Below are 26,004 nucleotides of genomic sequence, written 5' to 3' on the forward strand. Positions count from 1 at the left end.
AAGATCAAAATAAAGGACCAATACAACCTAACGTTTCGAATGGAAGTCATATCCTAGAACCAGTGGGTCGTGAGTCGAAGTCACCCCAACCAGGAACCTCAAAATCTGTTACAGACACTATCGAAACTCCTTCTAAATTTCTTTGTGAATTAAGTCTCGTCCCAGAAATTGACAACACTACAAGAAAACGTGCAAAACAAGTGGCAGAAATACTGACTTCAAAAGAAAGTATTAAAGAAAGAAAACAAAAAATAGGAAGAAACAAAAAATTAAAAATCGTAAGCATCGTTTGCATAAGAGGAAAGCAGAATCAACTTCTGAAGAAGAATGCGAAATACATTTGGATAGTGAAGATACAGCTGGAGAAGATTACGAATACGATTGTATAAGGTGTGGTGAAAACTACTATAAAACTGAAAAAATCGAAGATTGGATTCAGTGTATTTACTGTCTTAAATGGATGCATGCAAATTGTACTCCGTTTGAAAATACTTGTGATAGAATGTGGAAAAAAGGCAAAAGAAAAGACTGCAGACAGGGAAAATCAAGGCAAGGGGAAAGGAAAAGGAAAAAGGACGAAGAGATAATGTGCTATGACCATCTGACACGGATGGGTCGGATAAGATGGCCACTTACTTATTTTTTTTTTAATTTAATTACTAAAATGTCAATTGATAAATCGTCACCAAAGTCTGTAAAACCAAAGTTGATTAATAAAAGATTAATAATAAAGAACAGATTTTCATTTCTTTTTGTAATAATTATATAAAATTGTACCTTAAAAAAAATACGGCCATATCACCCTGAATTACCCTATATGCAACACATTTACTTTCAGAGGTCTTCAGTTTTGAAATGAATAGGTACATCATTTACCAATTTTTAACTTGTGACTGTTTTATAATACTATTTGAAGCAAATGCAACTATTGTGTAAAAAGATTACCATTCTAATTTAAGACAATTGGTGAACGGAAGGACGAAGGGTTAAAACTAAACAGCTCAGATATAGAACGAAAACATTATAATAGAGAAGTTTGTTATTTTGTGTTAAATTCTAAAAAATAAAGCTGCTATATACGATTTTATAAATAGTTTTGTTTAATGATTTTCTTCAACATAAAGTCGTCAGTCCTAAAACTGCTTGGACACGCATATCCAGTCTTTCCTATCCTGAGCTAGTCTTCGAATTTCCATAAAATTAGAACATCCCGCATCATTAACTATTTGCGAACACTTAATTTTATCTAGGTCTATCTCACACATTTTTTTACAATGAATTAAAACTGTTACTGAAAATAAATTTGACTTTTTTATTTAAAAAATTTTTCATATGTAATGAACTTCGTTAAAATTGACGACGAAGTACTAATAGGTATATGGAAGAAGATAATAATTTGATTTTTTTGTCGATTAAACCGTTTATTCGTACCAATAGTGACCTGTAGAGAATCCGGATAACTATTGCTCCTTAATCAGTATTTTAATTGATCGGTTTATAATATTATTATTTTACGTTTTACGAACAAAGGATTGATAATTTACTATTAATTGATAGAATTATGTAATTAGACATCAGTTTGTCCCATTAATTTGTAATTTTACAAAATAAGCAGTTACACACTAAACATGTGAAAATATATGGCATTAACACGCTTTTACATTCTAATTACTCTGTAAAAACTAACGGTACCTAATCATTTCTTTAATTAATACCTATTACACTTTTTTTATCTGCTGGTACCTACCTGTGTTGGTATCCTTTTTAATTAACAAATTTGAAATGGAAAATAGTGATAGAAATTTTATCATAATAAACGTTATAGGTACCTAGCAATGGTACAATATTAAGAGTGTACTTTTTTCTGATTGAAATATGTACTCAGTATACTATGTGCAAAATACTTTACAGTGGAATAATCTGGAAGCGGTGAAGTTTCTATATTATGGGTAAATAATTAGTGATTTACTAATTGAGGTTATGGTTGTGGAATTTCTGTGAAGAAATTGTGGTATGCAAGGGAAAGAGAGAGTATAACGATAGTAGGTGAAAAATTAGAAAATACGCTGATTTTCAGTATCTAAGAAGTCAGATAACTCAGGACGGAAGGAGTAGAGATACGAAACATGAGGATTGCGCAAGGTAAAGTCTCCTTGAACAAAAAAAAATCACTTCTGTGCTCGCCAACAGTTAATTTAGAAATTCGAAAAAGATTGTTAAAGGGTATGTCTGTATTATTGTCAAACATGTACTTTCGAAATGTGGTGAATGATCAGGATGCCATGGATAGAGGTTAGAAATGAGGTGTTAGAACGGAGGGTTAGGTTGGCAGGACACCTTAGACATGAAGGGCTAGTCAGAGACATATTAGAAGCAGAAACAGGAGTTAGGGAGGAGTAGAGGTAGACCTAGGTTAGATTACTGTTCACAAATAATTGAGGATATTGGATGTTTCAATTTTAGAGAAGTGCAAAGAGTAGCTCAGGATAGCAAGGAGTGGAGGTGCGTGTCCAGCCAGTCTTAGGACACTATTTTACAAATAATTTAACCCGACGGTCTCGTCTATCTATCTATCTATCTATCTGTCTGTCTGTCAATTTTCTCGGATAGGTCCCTATTTTATGAAGAAGTAACGCCGTTCGACGAGAGCTAAATAAATGTTTACCAGAGGGATTCAGTGTTTGCCATCCGCTCTTCAACACTCGTGAACTTCATAAATACACAATGCATTGCATGTGAATGTATCTGTAGGGATATTACTTCGATATACACTAGTGGCGTAATGAAAACCGAACATAGGTATATTCTATCTACCACGTACCTATCATACGATCATCAAAAGCGACGACATCATCATTTGAAAAATGCCACGTGGTATGGAAAAATTCATATAAATACCTACCGTTAGTTATCTTTTCATATGTAACCTCATTTTTGAGAGTTATTGTGTTTTGTTCAGAAGATTTCGAGATTCGGTTTAGTCTAGTTTAGAACAGTTATCAGAAACGATGAGATTTTTCAGATAGACGTGGCTGAAAAAATACATTCCACACAAAAAAAAATGGCAACAAAGAAACGTGTAACTTATGTTCGGTGAACGTTTTGTTTTGCCTTACTCGTATATAGATAATTATTGTAGATATCGAAGAGTGCGCAGGCTCCATTTACACGTACGTATACGTAACATTAATTACTACATTGGAACAGGAATATTGCGACGGTAAATGCGCCGATCGTCTCTAATTATATCGATTCCATTTAAGCGATAATCACGGATATGCATTATGAGAATTGATCACCAATAATGGCTCTGTCGTTTTGAGGGTGAATTATGCGTTTACTAAAATAACAAAAACGATTTTGCGCTACCAAGGTATCTTTAGTTATTTAATATAATAATGATGATGTGTCCTTTTCGGATTAGTTCACCAGCCGATAGCATTTAAAACCGTCATAGGTACTTAAATTTTCGATAAATATTTTATCCATCTCTACGTCTTTTGTTTCGATAAATTAGTAAAGGCCAATTGGTGAACTGATGTTGTTCTGATTCGGGTCTAAAGGTCATCGTCGGTTGGTCCTTCTTCACAGGTCCTTCCATCTCCGATGCTTGATGTGGTTCGAAGATGGAAGGACCTGTGAAGAGGATTGTCACTCGTGCTAACGAAACGTTAGAAACAAAGTCCAACCGGCGATGGCTTTTAAACCCGAATCAGAAGAGTATCAGTTCTTTTGTTTCGGTCAGTTTAAAAATTATTGTTTCTTATTTTATCAGGTAGGTAGGGGGACTTGGGAATCAAATAAAACTGAAAATACGTCTTAAAAAAATAAATCCGATGTTTTTACTACTTTCCTTACAATATATTTAACTTTGACATACTACAGGAGTAATAATTTAATTGGGTATTATTAGTCGTTTTGTCTTTTTATTTTACCCTTTTCCAGAGTTTCTTATATTACTTAAAAGCAACTATTCCATCCGTCAGTAAAGTGGGAAAAATAAGAAGTGGTTGTAACTCACAAACCCAAAATAGTAACATAATAACTTTAATGAAAATAATGGAATGCAGTACTTGTAAGACTTATTGGATAAAGCCTACAATTTAAATTTGAAACAGCTGTTTTCGCTATTACCTACTAGGTTTATACCTACTCGTATCACGAAATACATACATACATATGTATCTTCATTCTGACAAAAAATACCATCGACACGATAGGTAGATCCGCATGAAACAGATACATACATTTTCAAAATAAACCCCCTAATATATGAAAGCATAATGCAAAACAGTATCGTCTAAAACAATTGCTTAATTTTAAATTTATCAATAAACCGAAAAATTCAACTCGTGTTGTTCATCATATGGTATGCTCAGTGAGTCTAACAGAACTAAATAAGATTCTATATTTTGTGGATTAATTAAATCTATGGTTTTCTGGGTAACATAGGCTTCGTACGTGAATACAGAGCACATTTCTGGTAATTTATAGTAATTTTGTTTTTCATCTAGTATCATTACACATACTTGCTCCCTCCTCGGTCTTGGAGCCATCAGTAATGATCTATTTTATTTGTTTGTCATCATCATAAGGTCGTCAGTCCTAAGACTGGTTGGACACGTACCTCCACTCTTTCCTATCCTGAGCTAATCTTCGCATTTCCCTAAAACTAGAACAACCCACATCCTTAACTAATTGGGTGTTGTTAATGAGGCTTTAAAATTTCTGTCATATCTCATTTAATTTTTTCAATTTCTCACTTAATCTTTTCAATGTAAGTTTTTGTTGGACTACACCTATGAAGGTATCTCCTTCTTAAAAATTCCATTAAAAAAGTAAATGCAGGAATGTTTTACATAAAACAACAGCAACTCGCATATCTTATAGGTATCTACAGGTATTACATATTCAAATTTGTACTGCTGATTTATTATATGCAGGACTGCATTATCTACAGAGCATTAATCAATTGAACATTAATTATTTATCCTCACAATCAGTCACTTGTAACTAATTTTAATTAGGTACCTATTAATAAACATAAATGCTCAACGATTAATTTTTTATTTTGATTGGGCATTATCTTAAAAATTTTAGGAATGAATTATGTACTGTAATGAATAATAGCCCCCTGTCGATGTGAGCATGTCACGATTTGTTTTATTGCAAATCCTTTAACAATTTACTATACCACAATGAATTTAAAATACTTATTAAATCATAAACTATATTAGTAAATATATTATACCAATGTAAATACTAATTTTCTATCTAAACCCTTACCAAATAAATGGAATATAGAATTAATTAAAAACAGCTTCACCTAATATTAATGGGCTATGGACTCAGGTTGCCCTACATGTGCTTAAACTTAAGTGTACCTAACCCTTCTACCCACGTCGTCGTCTCATTACAACATTTATATGTAGATTTATTATTTCCATTTTCAATGAGAAACCTCATCCATCCGGTTTTATATTCATCTTTCCATTGAAAAGATTGACTTCAGGTAGTCAGGTACCTACCAACCTATCAACGTATTGACCCTTGGGTAGGTATGAAGTCTATTCGCTGAATGCACAAAATCCTTTACCTCTTACTGAGATAATCTTTGTAAATCTGACCCATCATTCATCTTCATGGAAATATCTGTCCATTCATTAAATAGAGTATTTACCACTCTTTAAAAATTTAACTAAGAGAATTACAAAGCAATGTTTTTTGAATCATATGGAAGTGTTCAATTACCGAGTAGTAGATATAACCCTGCTGGTTAATGAAAATGTGCATGGAACGAAAAAGCTTTGCTTAAGAGTACCTACTGCTCGACAACGACTGGGAACAAATACCTACATATATCTTTAGCGGGCGAGTAAGAGCAAAATGTACAGTAAAGGGGTAATGTGAGTGCGTGGTGTTTTTGCTTCTTGAAATGGAGATGTACAATGCTCGCACCAAAGTTAGAGGCGCTTAGGGGTTACTATTATTAACTGACATACCTGAGATGCCGACGGATAAGAGTAACCAAACTGTGCATAAGCTGCCATTTCATATAAACCGATTAAAAAATAAAAAGTTTCACTAGTCACTCACTCACGCATAGAGTAATGGGCAAAAATCCTCGGTCCGCACTATGTCACAAACGTGTCCGGGGGTGTTAGCGAACCCTTCGCACAGCACCATGAATGAAAAAGAAAGTCAATACAACAATACGAACTTTACTCTAAAGCGAATTCAGAATGACTGGAGTTACTGATGGCCAGGAGAAAACAACACAAAACGCAACACCCTCACGGGGGTGGAGTGACAACTCTAAACCAACAAGTACATGGAAAAGGCGGTCTTATATAAGAATAAAGAACATTTATTGGATCCCCACCACTTTAATGCCCGCCTTAAACTGTTTGAAACGCCTTTTTTGAGGGGAAAGGGGAGTTAACATGTGACGATCATGTTTATGGGGACTAGCAGATCTCTACAAATCCCACCTCGCTGAACAAAAACACTAACCGAATTTATTGGATACAAGGTGTTTGACTCGATGAATTGCTGGCATCATTTGTATTCTGTTTCGTACGAATGATGTTTTGCTTTTTACATGGAAACCCACTTTACACCTCGAGTAGTTTGGATCTTTTTGTCACCAGTTGTGTGTTTGCTCGTAACTGTAAAGATATGAGTGCATATTCTCAGATATGTTTATTAAATGGACATGGTATAAAGCTGAGCGACGCGATAAAAGCGACACGTACATCACTTTACTCTTGTTTTGATCTCAATTCGGTTGTTTTTAGTTAAAAAGCATGTTGGAAATGCTCCTGAACACGACTCATAAATTAACTTTATCGTTACACTTTTATTCTGAAACATACCAATTATTTACTGATGCAATGTACAAATACTTTGGCACCTAAACTAAGAAAATGTAAACGTCAACTAACTCATAATTACCTGCTTACGAATATTAAACATATATTTCATACTTCCAATCAAAGCAATTAACAATTAACTTTTGAATTATAAAAATATTTAGTAGCATTATTATGATGCAAGTATTTCTAACATCCTATAATTGAATTTCCTGCAGAAACATTAATGCTTAATAATATGCCACTCTTATTTTACAAGTGTTTGAGTTACATTCGTTCGCAAAAAATGCATCAGAGGAGGTGCAGCTATGCGTATATGAGGCGTGACCATTCATATTTTTTACCCCGCCGCACATGCATGTACGTTTATTTCCCTTCATAAGAGGGGATTCAACACTCGGATCCCCTCCTGCTTTTCAGGGGTTCAATGAATGTTTCTCTACAACTACAACCGAATTTACAGGAATTTAGCGTAATTTTATGATCATGAAAGAGTAATAAGATTTTTGAATGCAAACATTTGCTATTCATTGAAGTATCTCATTAAAAAGGACCTAACATATAACATAAAATTTCTATCCAAAAATCTAAAAATAAAATCAATTAGGTTACGGACCGGACCTTATCCTTTCAGTAAAAATGTGGCGGTGCAGGGTGTAGGTGTAGGTATAAATATAAGGTGTATATTTATGTCCTGTTTTCTGCCCCTTTCCGCGTACTTGTATATGTGTAGTAACACCACATCCCCGCGTACCTGCTATTTTCAAAGTCTTAAATACTTTTTCAATCAGTAAAATGGGGCACATATTAGAGGTGAATTATACCTACTCCTGCTGTAAACTAGAAAAATTTAATGAGTTACATCCTTTCGTTAAAAAAATGCATGCGGGGAGGTGCAAATATGCGTATATGAGGCGTGTCCATTCTCAATTTTTTACCCCGCCGCCTTGGTATGCACGTTTAAGTCCCTTAACAAGAGGGGATTTAACACTCGCTTCCTCTCCTACTTTTCAGGGGTATAATGAATGCTCTTAGAACTACAACCGAATTTACACGAATTCAGCTTAACTTTATGATTATTGAAAGTGTCGATTCAAGGAAAATTTTCGCAGAAATAAGGGTAAAAATGTTTATTATCACTTCTAGCTTCCATGACAAAAATAATTTATTTCCCTTTTATGATAATTTTGATTTAATACTCAATCACTAGAAAAATTCAATGAGTTAACAAAATGCATGTGGGGAGGTGCAAATATGCGTATATGAGGCGTGTCCATTATTGGTTTTTTACCCCGCCGCCCAGGTACGCACATTTAAGTCCCTTAATAAGAGGGGATTTAACACTCGCTTCCTCTCCTACTTTTCAGGGGTTTAGTGAACGCTCTTACTACAACAGAATTTACACAAATTTGACGTAATTTTATGAATAGAAAAATTAAATGAGTTACCTCCTTTCGTTGAAAAATGTAGGGAAGTGCAAGTAGGTAGGTTCTGTATGAAGGTGTTGCTGTTTTATGCTATTTAACCCTACTCATACATATTAGATAGAAATATATATTTAACTCCCTTATAAGAAAGGATTGAAGATCCACGTCCCTTCTGCTTTTGTTAAAGATTTTAAAGTTTTAACAACTACAATACACATTACACAATAATTCGTGTGCTGCGGTTAGGACGCATGTTTCAACAACAACAGTCTATTAAATAATTAAATTAAATATTTTAATATTATCAATTTATTTGGTAGAATTATTCGAAACATTACAATTATAGTTTATGCCGAAACTGAAAACATCTACATTTATATCCAAAAGAACAAATATCTATTTTTAACAAACCAATGGGGTAATAAAAAATGAATTTTATCAATCCTCGTCTTTTAATGACGAGGAATATTTTTTTTGAGAGGTAGACATGCCTAGATTGGTGTTATCTCTTGTTAAAAATTACTTTTGTTGAGCCTTGGTGCTACCGTTTTTTCAAAAGAATTAAAATATAGTAATTTACCTGTTTATAATCTTATTTTAATTTTATCATTATTTTAGAAATTGTAATGTAAAATAATACTGTACAAATGTGTACAAATTATCTAAAGAAATTATTTTGTACTTTTTTGTATGACATGACATAAGTAAGTGCATATGCAAGTAGATACACTTTATCAATTAATTGACACTAATTTGTTAAGGTAATTATTTGCGTATTTGTTAATGAACAGTAATTATTTAGCGTTTACGAATTATGGTTTTATAACTACACTCGTGTATCTATAATAAGTTTTAAGTCGTCTCGCAATATGCGAACACCAAATGCGTGCAATTACATACTTCACTTGTGTGATGATTATCCGTTTATCGTAAAATTTAGCTAATAATACCTAAACGTTATCGTACTGATAATGTCGATTAGTCTGTAATGGCAGGAAAAAAAAACATTTTCGGAAATTCTTAGTTAAATGTTGATATGGTTTGTTGGTTTTAGTATGTACCTGCTGTACTATCAACACTGGAATAATTAACTATAACAACTCAAAAAGTATTTATCTCCAAAAACTGACTGTTTCTTTTTTTAAAGAATTATTCATGGTGAAACAATGTAGCAATTGAGGTTTATAAAAAATACTTTTTTTGTTAATTTCAGTACATATCCTATCCATAGGATATCTCCTAGCTATTCGCCTATGTATTATGAACATTTGCCACTAGTGTATACTTTGTCACAATTTGAACTTTGCTCGGAAAAATTACCAACGTAATATATTACAGTCACTAATTATTGTCAATTAAACACTTAATTAATTTTTGTTTAACATGTGTGTAATTGAAATCAGTTATTATATTTCTAAATTCCGAAAATCATTAGCACTACGGGTCTACGTATAAATCAGTTGTTAAAGTGTATTGTAAATTACGCTTTTAATAACTTATGTAATAATTATTATTTTTCGCGTTATATTATTTAATTTATGGTATCTATAAATGTTATAATTTCGTGTTTAGTACGAGCGTTTTCTACTTTGTTACGAACGGTCTGATTTTCGTACATACATATACCGTAGCTACTCCTGTGGAAAGCAAAAGAAAAAGCTCATCTAATATAGATTATCGCATCGAAAATTGCCGAGAATTAAAAAATCGTTTTTTGGAAATTAATATGCATTAACGTAATAGAAGATATTCCATACAATAAATAAAAAGCAATTGTAATGGATAAAAAAAATCAGATTTGTTTCCGTTCGCATATACAACAGCTATGTATAAGTATATCCAAAATATCCAAAAATACAAGAGATAGTTACAATAAAAAGCCAATGAACTACTTAATTATTTATAAATATTCACTGGGACCCTAATTAGGAACCAAATACTGATTTTCTATGGTTAACATCTGAATTATATTATATTTTTAAACCGGCGGTAGCAAATCTGTCTGATTTTTTTTCTTTCGAAAGGTTTTTATTTTGAACGTTATCTACAAAGATAATGCCTAGTTCCCTCCCATATACCTGTTTTTAATTAGGGTTAAAATTTTCGGTATGTCGAATTCCCTCCTAATTATGCATCAATTGCCCCTCAACGGCTAAAACTAATAAAGTTTTTCTAGATGATTGCATCAAAAAGCTAGACGCACACGAATTTCCAAACATTGAATTTGTTAAGGTAGTGGAAAACCATTTTAAAATTAAATAAATAAACATTTCATAACTGATACGTTTTTTCTTTCTGAAATTATTTTATCTTTAATTTACTGAAGTACTGAAGTGCACTATGAATATATATTTATTTTCGATAAATAAAATCGGTAAGTAGTCGTTAACTTAATTATCGGAGCTGATATGAACGGGAGGGAACTCGGCTAGTACCCGGGAGGGAATTCGACTATCTAGATTTTAACCAAAACTACCTGCGGGAGGGAATTCGGCATCACCGATCTACAATGTAACCAGTTTCAAAAAAGGCGCACTCATGGCCGTCTGTGAGTATTTCTAATCACCCTTGCCGTCATTTATCCAACATTACTGTGTATTTCCAACTAGATTATTCGCAGTTAAAATTTCGTGCAATGTATGAGCTAAGTCAAATGAGAAATATTCGACAATTGCATGCAAATTGAATACAACCTATTATTATTGTACGTGTTGTGCATAGTTCCACATAAAACAATGGAAAAATAATTCCCCTAAAATAGTCGTTTACTCATCACGAGATCTATCGTTTCAATTGAAATCCTCCATCAGCCAAACGAAAAAAACTTATCACGTAGCCTGTAATTCTCAACCATTAAGAACACATAGTCGCACACACGCAGTGTAATAATAAAAGAGAGGAATATAATCGACGGCAAACCGTGTCCGAAACAAGTCTTTCGTGCTTTGGACATATTATTTCGACTAACTGCTTACTATTCAACGACAGAAACGAATAATAAGCTTTATTTACATAGACCAGTATTGTGTCGTGTAGGGTTTTACAGATTATTAAAAAGCAGTTGGCGTACATTTAAATTCCGTCGTATTGTTTTCGATGAATGGTTCTTATAAGATACGCGCGTGCCTCTTTTTAAGAAACAATACATACACAAATACAATTAACTCAATATCTCTACCTACCACGAGCTGCAGAAATGGTATAAATTCTTGCTTAAATTAGTGTCGTCAGTGATTACTCTGATTACCACCTGTGCTCGCGAAAGCGGGAAGTGGGAGACCGATGTCCACTCTATGAAATCAATCGGGGGGAGGCATCCCCCTCAGTTTTACAATATGACACAGTAGGGTTCTTTTTACTCTGAATTCAGGAAGTTTTTCTCTTAATGGAAAAAATGTATAAATTCTTGCTTAAGTTAGTGTCGTCAGTGATTACTCTGATTACCACCTGCGCTCGTGAAAGTGCGGAATAGGAGATCGATATGCCTCCTCTATGAAATCAATCGAGGGGAGGCACCCCCCCGTTTTAGAATATGGCACAGTAGGGTTCTTTTGACTGTGAATTCAGGAAGTTTCTCTTTTAATGGAAAAAATGTATAAATTCTTGCTTAATTTAATGTCGTCAGTAATTACTCTACCACCTGTGCTCGTAAATGTGGGGAGTAGGAGATCGATATGCCCCCTCTATAAAATCAATCGAGGGGAGCCCCCCCCCCCCAGTTTTAGAATATGGCACAGTAGGGTTCTTTTGACTGTGAATTCAGGAAGTTTTTCTCTTAATGGAAAAAAATGCGCTCGTGGAAAAAAATTGTCGTAAAGAGCATAAGAATTTTTATTGTGGAAACAGAGCCTTTAAATGATTTTTTCATCTAGCTACATGTATGAAAACTTGTCTTTTTTTGTTTGGAATATTCACGCCTAATAATATGCCCATGGAAACATGATTATACATATGTAAAACAACCATTTAAACGATTTGAACTAAATTTAGACGAATCAAATGCAATAATCAATTTTTATGAGTGATGGTAACAAATGCGTAAAGGTTACAATACAGGCAATACTACAATAACAGTTATAGATTTCGCAAAGAATATTAAATGAAGTCTAAAGAGGAAATTGCGGCATTATTTCAGTTGCCTGTGGACATCGAAACCTTTGGAGCACGCAACGCTTGATGAAGATAGATCTTGATGGCTTATATTCGAACACATGTACCTTTGCAAAACTCATATGCATATTTGTAAATATTACAAATGTTCGGAAAGGGATACTGTTATTATGTACGTATGATGAAGCTGCTATTTATTATTCTTAAACGGCAACAAACCGAATCGCATCATGAGCGAAAATCTGCAAGTGTTCTTCTGATCGATAAAGGTGTTAAGAATGTAATTGTTTTGTTGTGGATGAAAAACAGAAGCAGAAGTTGTGTCATCATGAGCGCATGGGTCGCAACCAACTTTTTCATAAAGAGGTTAGCGGAAATATCATGTGGTGTACCCATGTAGGAGGTCACAGCAAGATCAAGCTTTGCCCAATATTTTCCAATATTGGATCAAGCTTTACCCAAGATTTTCCATTATTGGATCGAGCTTTTCCCAAGATTTTCCATTATTGGATCAAGCTTTGTCCAAGATTTTCTATTATTGGATCAAGTTTTGCCCAACGTTTTCCATTATTGGATCAAACTTTGTCTAAGATTTTCTATTATTGGATTAAGCTTCGTCCAAGATTTTCCATTATTGAATCAAGCTTTGTCCAAGATTTTCTATTATTGGATCAAGCTTTACCCAAGGTTTTCCATTATTGGATCAAGCTTTGTCTAAGATTTTCTATTATTGAATTAATCTTTGCCCAAGATTTTTCATTATTGGATCAAGCTTTGTCTAAGATTTTCTATTAATGAATCAAGCTTTGTCCAAGATTTTCTATTATTGGATCAAGCTTTGCCTAAGATTTTCCATTATTGGATCAAACATTGCAAACGCTTAATTTGTCAGTTCCGCCCAAGGCTGATTGGCGAGCTTAATCCACGACTAGGTAGCTAATGCCAATACTATTGAACAACATTTAGTGTCCATTTGTTTTTAATGTTTGAAACGCTCTTCGATGTTTTTTTTTGCAAAACTGTTGATCTTCTTTGACACCAACACCTACTATCGATGTTGAATAATAATACACTTCACTTCTGTTATCTTCTTGGAAAGTATAATTTTTGGCAGTTCTGCAGCGCTGCCAAGATCTTTACAACAGCTACTTTTGTCAGTCAGTCATTTTACCAAGAAAAAAAAGAAACAAAGCAAAATAGATATGTCGAAGCTAAAAAAATTTGGTGCCAGGTAATTGGACACTAAATATTGGAACTTTCACTTCATATGAAATTTTCATAAATGGGTGCGGCCATAGGTAATTGAGTAAGTACAAAGACGAAAAGAAAACAATTTTAAACATTCCGTTTCCTGTTGGTTGGGTTAGCGAACAACTCCTTTGATCATATTCGTAGAAGTCAGGTCGCTAAAAGGATCCATCTTATTTGTTTCTTTTTAATGGTTTACTTACAATAAAATTAATATTGTTGTCACGTTTTCAAAACAAGACTAATGATTACATTCTGTTGGCAGCGATCTAACAGTCAGTCGCAGTCGGTCGAAACGTAACATTTCGAACGCACGTGCTACTTAAAAAATGATCAATTTACGGATCGCCGTAGCGGTTAAAATTAAAGTACTGGATCTATTTTTTAGCGGACCACCTAAATAGATGACACTGCCGCTGTAGCAACATCTAAAATTACGAAGTCGTCTCAACAGCTCGACCGCCTCTCCACGATTAACAAATGTCCACCGTGTAAAACTCGCGTGCCCTTGTTTTCCTCCTCATTGAATCGACGTCGAAACAGAATTTTTATTTATCGTCTCACTGAACATGATTTACTTCAAATATTCTTCTCTAATATCTCCGTTGGTTTCAGTTCAAGTCGTACATACCTATCATGGGTATGTAAAATAATCAACATGATTAATTGTCAAGTACTAACAGTCAGGCAGCAGAATTTATTATCCTGGGGACGTTTTTACGTCTGACGTAACAGACTTTCAATAATTTTACACCCTCTCACCCTTACTAAGAGAAAATAAGAGGATCTTGAATCCCTTCTTTCCCAAAAGATATACCACTTAGATTTAATTGTAAGTTTATACATGTGGTAGGTTTGCCCCTTGAGGTCCATATGAAAAATCTATAAGGCAATCCTCATTTTAGTATCACCACTTTTTTTGGTGGGATTTTCTTGAGGAATCTCCTGGGAAATCCCTATACCGGCATGCCCCTCATCAGTCACATGACACCCGCACACTACATGGGGCATGCCCCCCCCCTGTACATTCTAGTAGGGTCTTACATCATCTGATATACAGATAACGTTTGAAAGATTGTATACTTAAAAAGTGACCTGAATTCATTTATTTTTCTATTTATTTCATGTTTCCTCCAATGCAAACTTGGTTGATAAACAATAGTCATTTTTTTCTAATTACGTATTAACTTTTTATCTCATCAAAGATTTTCGTGAAATTAGACGTAACACCGAAAACAATTTCTTTCTCAGTCGAATACAAAAGAAAAATAGGTACTGTTTTGAATAACAGCGTGTTGTTTTATCATACGACAAAGTTGTTGAAAAGCGAAAACATGAAGGATGCTAGAAATGAGTAATTATCTACATTAGATACGAACATTTAACAATAGGCGAAATTCACTGTAGGCGTAGCAGCAGGTAAGGTAAACGTAAAAGTTTTTGACCGTATTTACAATTAATAATAATGTACTTAATAATAACAACATCCTGAATAATCTTAATTTGTATTTTTGAAAATAAAATTGACAATCATATGATACTGCAAGGACAAAATCTCCTACAGTACTATTTATTGAAAATTAAAAACAGAATTTGTTATATTGTAGTAAAGGCTTATAGACAGGGGTTAAGAGGAGTAGAGGTAAAACTAGATTAGATTACTGTTCGCAAATAGTTAAGGATGTGGATTGTTCTAGTTTTGGGGAAATGCGAAGATTAGCTCAGAATAGGAAAGAGTGGAGGTGCTGTTTATGCTGAACGAACGCGAACTACACTTATAGATTTTAGAGTTCTGTACCATAAAAGGAAAAAAGGAACCCTTAAGGATCACTTCGTTGTCCGCTTGTCCCTTGTCTATCTTCCAAACCCTTTTTCTTATTAGGAACGCGAGGAGGTATCAAGTTGAAATTAATACCAAACATACGTACTCAGGTCTGCAGTCCTTTGAAGCTTCAAACTTCTACTTAACGCCATAAAAGGATACGGGCATTCATGCCGCATATCTTGTAACTCGTAAGGGAATTAAAACTTGTAGGGTACTTTCCGTTGGGCTAGAATTATGAAATTTGGCAAGACGAAGCACAAAAGCACATAAAGGGAAAATCCGAAAGCCATAAATTTGTATATAGGTACATAACAAAAAAAAATTTTTAATTGTAATATTGTAGAGATAGGCTGGATACCTACCCGAATCCTTCAGTTTTTTACGATCCGGCCGGATACCGGATAATGACGTCGAGTACCCGGCAGTGTCAAGTAATTCTACCAGAGAGAAACGAAAAGAAACATCAGCAATAATGTATAACCTAATGAAAATTGGTAATTAAGATTGTATTAGGATAGGCCGTTTGTCTTAATATGTATTATTTATTGATTACTATACTAAAATACTTCAGTACCCGGCACAGCTAATACTGGATACTCGGTTATCAGGTAGACGCAAAATTATTATCCGGTACATTTTTATAATTTAAGACATACTCGGAAAACGCAAGAAAAATCTTAATTTGTTTGGGATAAAGCAGCGTCGAAAAAACATGTCTTAAACTTTGGATCTAATAGAGTTGCCAAAAGAAAAGGTTTTTGGCAGTTAAGTCGTTTGCGTCTTTTATACATAAAGCTCCTTCAGTTTTGTAAAGATAATTCAAGAATGTTTTAAGTATATCTAAGACTAAACTGTTACTTTTTTTATAGCCGATATATTGGTACCGACCACAATAATATCAGTGCATCCTCAGTTTTGATTGAATTGTTATTTATTTTTCACGAATCCCACTTTGAGAAGCACTGCTTTAATCATAAAGTGTAAGAAGAATGATTGCTTCTAAACTTTTGAACGAAGTGTACATGTTTACAAAAAAGTCGTAACACGAACACACACATATGCACAAACGAACTAACGCGCACCTTATAATGGACATATCATTAAGTTCATGGGTACAAAATGGAAATGAAACGTCACGGTAATTTTAGAATGGCAATTAGGTAGCGTTTTAATGTTCTTTAGCTGTTGTTAAAGTGCCTGATTAGCGATAAGTTTTCGCAACGATCGAGTGTTAATGCATGTCCCGCTTTTTTTTTCTCTCCTTTTTCCTCTCCCATTTATTTTTACCGATTGTAACTTAAATTGGTTTCGATTCATATGACGCGTTAAATATAATTGAAAAATTACAAACAATTATAAGGAACACAATTTCGTTTTCATTTTTCTCTTTCGAATTCAATTTATTTCCAAAGCCGCATTTCGACGTGTTTAAGCTACATGTGTTCAATTAGTGTACTGTTACTAATAAGTTTCCGATTACTTAATAACGAACGTAATAACAAACAAAAAACTAACAATAGTTGCAATTACGATTAAAGCACCTTCGAAACTCTTAAATATGTGTAATTGCTTTAATATCAGCTATGCGGAAAAGAAAACAAGTAACAAAAGAATGGTGGCGAATAAATATTAAAATTTTAATTTAGAATTAAGATAATGCACTCTATGCTCGCGAACGGTTAATTTAGAAATTCGAAAAAGGTTGTTAAAGGTGTATGTTTGGAGCGTTGTACGGGTGCGAAACATGGACAGTGGGCGCGGCGGAAGAGAAAGGGTTAGAAGCCTTCGAAATGTCATAGGCGAATGATGAGGATAAGTGGGTAGAAAAGGTTAGAAGAGGCATTAGAAAGGATTGGAGAACAGAGGACTCCATGGAAGTCAATAAGAAATAGACGGGATAGGTTGGTAGGACACCTTCTCAGGCATGTAGGTCTAGTCAGACACATATTAGAGGCAGAAACAGGAGTTAGGAGGGGTAGAGGTAGACCTAGGTTAGATTACTGTTCGCAAATAGTTAAGGTTGTGGTTTGTTCTAGTTTTAGGGAAATGCGAAGTTTAGCTCAAAATAGGAAAGAGTGGAGGTGTGGAGACGTGTCCAACCAGTCTTAGGACTGACGACCTTATGATGATGGTACATATTTAAAGAATTATACAAAAATAAACGTCGGTAGCAACCTTTAGAATATTGAAAACGTAAAAGAGCACATAATAAAGTTTTGTAATGCTGAACATACACTAGCACAATAAAACATAAATTAATTACAAGCCCTTTTATTTGATATGTCACACGGTACAGCTTGAAAAACTTTTTTTTTTAATTTCCTGTTGACCCCCCAAAAATGAACCCCATGTTCAAAACTGATTTATTTACGCTATGCGTCCGTGTTTGGGTCACAGAAATTTATATGTGTATATAATTATAACTTAATCGGTCCAGTAGAGCAAATTGACTATGACATATAAGGGTTCCATTTTTCATTCGGACGTACGGAACCCTAAAAAACAAATATGCTACAATTTGTGAATTTGGAATTTGGAACGTGAGAGAGGGGGATGAACTGCCAGATTAATAGCTTATTTAGTTTTCTTATGGTAGGGAACCCTAANACCATTAATTGGTGACAAAAATGTTAAAAAAATTGTTGCCAAAGCGTTTTGGCCACCAAATGGATTTATTTTAAAAGATGTGTCTTCACTACATTTTCTTGAAGCTGAAGGTATCTATTTTTACCATAATATTAACTTGTAGGTTCGGAGGTAATATTTAAAAATAATTCGTTGGTGGTAAGATTAGGTACTAAATTTGCAACTTTTTATTTTATCATAAGGGTATAAGTATGTAATAAAATAATTATAAAATAAGCATTACGTATTTGAAAACATGTTAAATTACATAAATTAAACAACATACAAATATAATTAATTTGGTATGCAAAAACTTTATACTTTGCATATCAAGCAAAGAATTTCAAAATATACAAAGACTATTTGCTGTTAGACAGTGGATTAAGAAAAGGATTAATGTATTGCTATTTCGATGGGTTCGTGTATTTTGCATTTACCAAGAGATTTTGCCCTATCACTATTGTTCGTTCATAAGTTTATGCATTTCGTTCCTGTTAAGGTATTTTTCAGAATGCACTTTACTCGGCATGAGGTCAAGCCAACAATACTTGACACTACAGGATTACTAATTACTTCTCGAAACAGGAAGGTATTTGTTTACTTAATAATATTCGAATGAAGTTCTACTTTTATTCTCATTACAATTACTTCGTAAAGAGTTAATTTAATGATTAATATAAACGGGCAAAAAAATTATTGACGATTGGTGTGATTTTATATTTTTTAGCATGTACTCCAATTTATGGTGTTAAATATAGATACAGATAGCTATCACTGGTTCTAACGATAAAACCCATTACTTAATAAATAATAATTAATTAATTCCACATAAAATCATTTAAAAACATTGAATCTAATGGTAAAATTTTCGACATTTAGTTTATTTAACTACTTATGTACTCTATCGGAGAAATTAATAGTTAAAAGCAGTAACAAGATGTGAAGTGACGACGTTTTAACGAAACAATTGCTATATAAAATAAAATAAATTGTGAAAATCTTCGATATGTATGCAATTACATATATATTTTCATTAAGTAATGATTGAAACGATTTACAATATTAAGTATATATACGTATCTACTATTTTTTTAATAATCAGTTCAAGTTATGCAAGGTTTAAAAGAGGTAGGACATAATCTGTTGCGTTATTAAGCCGATTGGAATGTAAGCAGCCTCGGGTCGGTCGGTGGCAGTTTTACGGATTAAAGCGTGACGTCGATGAGCCCATCCCTTAATAAAATCCGAGTTGACCACCAGGTCTATAAACTGTGAAAATAGCACACGTCCACTTCCGACGGCGCCAAACTATTTTTACCTGTCAACGTTAGTCGAACGGGAAATACCATCACCGTCATCATCAGCATCATCATCATTATCATCATCTATCCGTCCCATGACCCACGGCGAGACGCAACCAGCATCAGCAGCGATAGGAATTCGAAATGACAGACCTGCATTATGAATGAATTGGTATTTATGCTGCCCCCCCGTCGACGTAGTACCCCCCGTCGTTGAACAATGAAAAGTAAATAGTTTAAACGGTCTTCTCATTATTTCTCTATTTATCATTGGCTCCTTCTTGTCCAGAAACCAATCGAACCCAACAAATTCATGAAAATATTTATTCAATTGTGGTCACTTATACATGCATACAGAGATACTGACGTAATCGTAAGGGTTGTATTTTCAAAAGCCTGAAGAAATCACTTAGTGCATATACTTATAAAAGGACACAATAAGTTTTATGTTGTTGCAAGAAGATAGGTACAAGATAAGGCTAAGATAATCTTTGAACTATTGTAGTATGTTGTGTTTTAATAGGTTTTGCGGACTTATGGAAATTACGTCAAATAAATATATTTTTTTAAATAAGTACTAGGCAGAAAAAGCAAGTACCTACAAAATTATTTAGAAAGTATGAACCAGTAGGAATCATCCCGTATCCTTACGGACGTCTAGGGGTTCATGGTATTTTAACCAAAAGTTGAGTTATCAACAGAAATAAACATATTAGTAGGTATCTAATAACACAGTTATTTTTATTCCATTTCTTCCCTACATACATGTACTGTAGCCTTGTGAAAGCGTTAAACCAAGGCACAACATCTGTGTAGGTTTATTCCAGTAAATATTCTTATACCCCCAATCAGCGCCGATTATTTTCATTAAAAGAGCTACCAGAGAGATTACTACTTTATTCAGGATTATTGATTTGCAAAACTCATAAATGGCTTAATTCTTCGTAAGTTCTTTGACATTACTTTCTACAGCGAACTCCTCAATCCTTTGTGGAGCTTTGAGCTTCTCAGTTAGTTTTTTATTCTTTGCAATATCACAGGCTCGGGAGATAGCCAGAGATCTGTCGTATATACTCAAGCCCAGAACTAGAATTACGTTTCCTTATCCTTCATCTGACTAATTTATTATTGAGGAGATGATCGATGATGATCGAGCCTAGATACATTTGGTGTAATTGTTTGGATCAACATCCATTATTAGTCGAAGATTGTTAGATATTATTACGATAGAAAAATACATACACACACGGTAACGAAAGACAGGCTGCGCTGGAAGTTTCCAAGTTGTTTAATTTTCACAACTGCTGGTCAAACAGGAGAATAATAAAACTTTTAAATACCCACAATGCTACTTCCGAGAAGTATGTGTACCGAGAAGTTAACACTAGTACGTGAATTGACGATTACAGAGACAGTATTTACTAAATAAACGTTTACTAAAGAAGTATTAATTGTGGCTAAATACAAGGAGCACGCCTTTCCAGATACAGGTCGTGAGGTAACCAGACGAGGCAGACACCGTAATAAATTCGCTTCTAGTTAGAGGAAAATGTGTTAACATTCTTTCTACTTCTCACGACTATAATTAGGTACATGATACAGAATCCAATTAAGTACCTCGAAATTGTACTAATGAGACAATTTATATTTATTGATGAATTTACGGAAAATTGCTACAACATTTTCCAAATAACCACAGTCGTACCTACTGTGAAGATGCGCTTTCGTAATTATGAAATTCACTATCAGGTGCATCACAGTAGAATGAACCAAAATAAAATAAAATTGCTTACATTAAGAAATGCTATATTGAATTAATATGCAATAAGAATCTGTATTTACAAAAATAAATAGTAATCAACATTAAAGACGTCTTTAAACCAAAAACTGACTGAACACACACCTCCACTTTTTACTGTCATAGTCAACTTGGGTTGTTTGGATTTTTGAGATTAGGATATTTTGGAATTTTAACATTTTAAAGCAACTAGATTTGAATTTACCTTTGAAAAATACATCGAAAATGATTCATTACACCATAAGGTCATCACTCCTAAGACGTCTGGTTGGGCACGTACCTCTACTTTTTCTTATCCTGAGCTAATCTTCGCATTTCCCTAAAACTATAACAACCCACATCCTTTACTATTTGTGAACAGTAATCTAATCTAGGTCTACCTATATTCCTCTTAACTTCTGTTTCTGCTTCTAATATGTCTCTAACTATTTCTTGATGTCTAAGACCTATCTGGTCTATTTCTTTTCGACTTCTACAGCGCCTACCGCCCATCAAACAGAGATTTCCCAGTAAATTTCTTACTGAAGTAAAGTATACCTTATAAATTCATCATAAGGACCTTATGAGGCAAACCTGACACATGTATAACTTTAAAAACAAGTAGCCAATTTAACATCTACCTTATGGAAGTTCGATTAGATAAACGATAAACCTGTGCTGGTGGGTCATTTTTGAAAATTACCAGCTGGCATAATAGATTGATTTTCAAAATCTTTTTAAAGCGATATGCGACAGTTATAGTTCAGGCACTTAAGAAAAATTGATATCAAAGGACTAATCCAAACGGAAGAGTTTTTATGTGGTGGGATTGGAAATGAGTTGCGTTACCCGTGAATAAGGACTTTACATATATGTTTTGTTAAGGTATAGTAAATTAATTATTAAAAAACGTGAAAATTGGCGACAGAGTACTCTCCGGTGATTCAGAATTAGTCCAAGGATCATATGGTCTCCTTACTCATGAAGTCCACACAAGGCAGCGGGATCCTAACTCTCTCCTTACTATTTTGGTGCATTTTTCCGTAATTTCAACTTTTAATTTGAAATTTTAAATTTTTCGAATTCATATTAACAAGTACGAGAATATCAAATGCTGTACGCTGAGTCTTATAAGATTGGCTCTCAATTTATTCACGAGGATTTTCTTTTTAAAAATAGAACACATTGAAAAACTGTTAAAACAAGAAAAAATAACGGATGTGTAGATCCCATTAACATGCATGGGTACTGTATGTATGTCTAGTTTTATTCCCATAAATCATCTTGCAAACATCCATTTTATTATAAACAACAGCTTGAGGTACGAAACTTTTTGAATTTGTAAAAAATTGTTTTCTTTCAAATTATAATATTCGCTTTTTCCCGTACCAGGTGAAACTTGTCGACAAGACCCCTTAGCGTACGGGCGTTCGGAAAATTTAAAAGGCACTAAGTAGTTATGACATCCATACACTTGCAGCAATTAATTAGTCGTTTCATGCGTGTGTATGTATTATTATTGCAGCTGCTTCATAAAACTTTTGTTGGAAATGTAGATATACATACATCGGAGATAGGAAGCAGGGCTCGCACGGCTTGGGAGAAAATTAATGGGAACATTTTAAAAATGCAAAGCCTTTTATTATACTTTGTTATATTGCTAAGTTCGTGAGAGTTCTTTGCACTTGTAATATGCGTATTATTTTTCGCCACGGACTTAAGCCGTTTAATTCTTCGATATTGATACTGATACTGAGCGTATTATAGTAATTGGCAATGGGGCATTAAAATGCATCTGACCACGCCCCCGTCTGTCTGTACGTCTACGTATTAGGTACATGTACGAATGTAAAAAATAATTTTTATGCAAATAATACAATTATAAACGAAACGGACACATGTTATTACCCGGTATTCTAATTAACCGTAATAAATATCAAATTTGACAGCTGTAGATCAAATGGAGTAAAAGTAATCTTGTAACAAAATGCTACTTTTGCATAAATGAATATTAAACTTGTACTAGTTTCGCTAATTATGACACAAACGCACTGCTCAAGTATCCATAAAGTGTACATATACTAACGAACACGGTGGAAATGATGTAATTTTCTTTTTTTCCTGTACTTGTTTTGTTGTTCGGGGAAGTACCAATGTAGCTACCTACATATGCAACCACTTACGTGTACGACTTTTTTGTTCCCGTTTTTCGAATGTGACGAAATTGCTTTGCGAAATATTTTAATTACATTTGCCTGATTGTGACATGTATATCTTTCTTCCAAAAGTAAAACAGTTACAGTGAGATTAAAAGTCACTGATAAATTCATTGTTATTCTCAGTAAATTAGTGATATTTAACTGAAGAAGAAGTGAATCGAAATATTTCACTGCGGAATCGGCATTTGTAACTGATTCGTCAACTTTTTTGTACTGATGTAATCAGTCACTTAAATAATCCACCGTTCTATCACTACAACTTGTTTAATGTCTTTTTGATTGAAAAGTGCATTTGCACTCTTCGTGACTATTTGCTGATAAGAAAGCATTGTTACAATTTAAAAGGTATTTTTCATTCCAGCTATAGTACCTACGCATACTATACGATGAGATTAGAATTTTAATGAAAATCACTGATTGGATTTTATAGCACTTCATGATGTATTTGGTTGTAAACTATTAATGTTATTTGAACGTAATTATTAAGACTGAAGATATACAATTTCTATTTCATCCCTTTCTCTAGAAATCATTAAAAAATTAAAGCCAACTTTATACCTAGCTATACAATTATAAACTAGGAGCTACTAACTTAGGTCTGCTTTGAAGAAGTGTTATGACAAAACGCGAAACGTCAAAGTTGTTACGCGTACTGCGATTATTGGTTAGCGAAAAGTCAAAAACTCAACGTTGATAGTAGATCACCATTATGGTGGATGACTTCCCTTACTTAATATTAGATTTTAAGAAGAAAAATTCAAACACTGCGTTATTTTTTGACGCCCTGTCCCGCAACTGTGTTTCGTGGCGTGTGTGACATAACTACCTTTATATTGTTTATTTATGGTTCTTAATGAAGTATCGGTAGACTACATAGATAATAACATTTAAAATGGTATATAATCGTAACTAACCTTATGAAAATCGCAAATACTCCAGCTATTATCATAAACTTTGAAACTACTAAACATATAGACGTAGTATGTAATCGTACAATTAGTTATGTAATTAATTAATTGCATTATAAATGTTTTAATTTGTAATTGACTTCTTTTATAGTAGTATTTGTTTTTCCTTGCAGATTACAAGGAAATTAGAGATGTAGCGCTCAAAAGGACTGAAGAAATTGCTTTACTTCATCGGAAGGAAAATGGTAAGTCAGGCTACATAATCTCTTAAAACCTTTTTTGGATCGTATTATGCATATACGGGCCTTATCTGCGGATACAAAGGTATTCTTGTGAAATAGTAAGTGGAAACAAAAATACATCAAGAAGGTAGCTAAACAAATGAAGGATACGCGAGAAGTTTAAAAAATTTATCGTCCTTGTTCTTATTTTAGGCCTGCAGGATAATTTATATATCAAATAATTTTCTAGAAGCACGGTTTATTTTTTCGAAGTAAGCAATTATTGTTAAATTGAATTGTTATTAAAAAGTAGTTGGTTTTTCCAAGTGTCCCGTGATACGTATTTATCAGGTTTTCGAAATTTTAGCATTAACGTAAGGGGAGGGTTGATCAATAAATTCAAATATAATAATATATATGACTATATACTCCTTTTATTAGTTTTTAGTTTTTCGTTAATTTCTTCTGATGGGTCGTAGGAGGTCAAACATAAGTCTATAAAAAAGCCCGATTTTAAGATTTCCACGTAAGCTTTTAGAAACTTTCAGGTCATGGGGGGAGGGGGAACTATCCCATTGATATACTTCTTAAAATATTTTGTCATTTATGTAAATTGATTAGATATATTGGTATAATATGGTGTCTAGGATTACGTGGAAAATTGGAAACTTATTGGTCTTGAAATGGTTAAGCATTGCTCTCGCTGAATCATTTATTGTTGGTGTTTGTTCAAAAAATAATTTAAACGGAGCCGGTGCTTGTTTAACATGTATAATGTTTAGCGAGCTTTCCGGCGTCACTTGCCCCGTAAATGGCAATAATTGTCAGTAGCAAAGCTTCGTGGCGAGTAGGTAGGTACCTTCTTTCGTTAGTTGGTCGTCAGGTTCTCACGCATTCGACCCGCATGGTCGGAGAGAGGTCGGCGGTTTTCTAAGTAATATTGTAATTGTTACTTGAAAGGTCAGCTGTTTTTTCGTTGGAAACGGTTTATAAAAGGGCTGATATGGATCAGCTACCGCATGAAGATAATGACAGAAAAAAAGAGCCGAACTAGAAAGAGCTTCCTATAATGTCTTCGCGGATGTACTTTACATGGCAGTTAACGTTAACGTTTAATTATTTATTATTTGAACCATCAACAGCGAAAGAACGACGGAGTTATTCTTCATAAAATTCTTGAAGCTGAAAGCCTCATTTTCTTTAGAACTTCGTACTTTCCTAGGAAAACAGTCGCCAATCTTTACAAGAAAGAAAGAAAGCCGACGTATTGGGATCCGTCAAATGGGTATACACCATCTGGTGGCAAAATTTATAACTTGAATGAGGGCAAAATTTACATTGGAACTGTGCACGCAAATTGTAAAATTGTTTATGAAAATAATAAAATACGTTAAAAAAGTAAATTTTTTCTTTTATGATGGAGTCGACGAAGTTTTCTTCTAAAGTTAAATCAAATAAAAAGTTAATATGC

The 26,004-nt window shown here is 33.7% G+C and overlaps 1 protein-coding gene and 1 long non-coding RNA gene across 2 annotated transcripts in view; one reads left to right on the top strand and one right to left on the bottom strand.

The window, feature by feature from the left end:
• LOC108737346 (homeobox protein araucan) overlaps nt 1–6,288 on the bottom strand; it is an 82,674-nt gene extending 76,386 nt beyond the window's left edge. The window contains exon 1 of the mRNA XM_025980474.1: nt 6,003–6,288. Coding sequence (XP_025836259.1) covers nt 6,003–6,050 — 48 coding nt within the window. The 5' untranslated portion in view covers nt 6,051–6,288. The remainder of the gene's footprint in view (nt 1–6,002) is intronic.
• The window catches only part of LOC112906410, a 133,689-nt gene extending 109,077 nt beyond the window's left edge, over nt 1–24,612 (top strand). The window contains exon 4 of the long non-coding RNA XR_003232321.1: nt 24,486–24,612. This is a non-coding gene — a long non-coding RNA (uncharacterized LOC112906410). The remainder of the gene's footprint in view (nt 1–24,485) is intronic.
• The last annotated feature ends 1,392 nt before the right edge of the window (nt 24,613–26,004 follow it).

Source organism: Agrilus planipennis, unplaced genomic scaffold (assembly GCF_000699045.2).
Source record: "Agrilus planipennis isolate EAB-ADULT unplaced genomic scaffold, Apla_2.0 scaffold132, whole genome shotgun sequence".
Lineage (NCBI taxonomy): Eukaryota > Metazoa > Arthropoda > Insecta > Coleoptera > Buprestidae > Agrilus > Agrilus planipennis.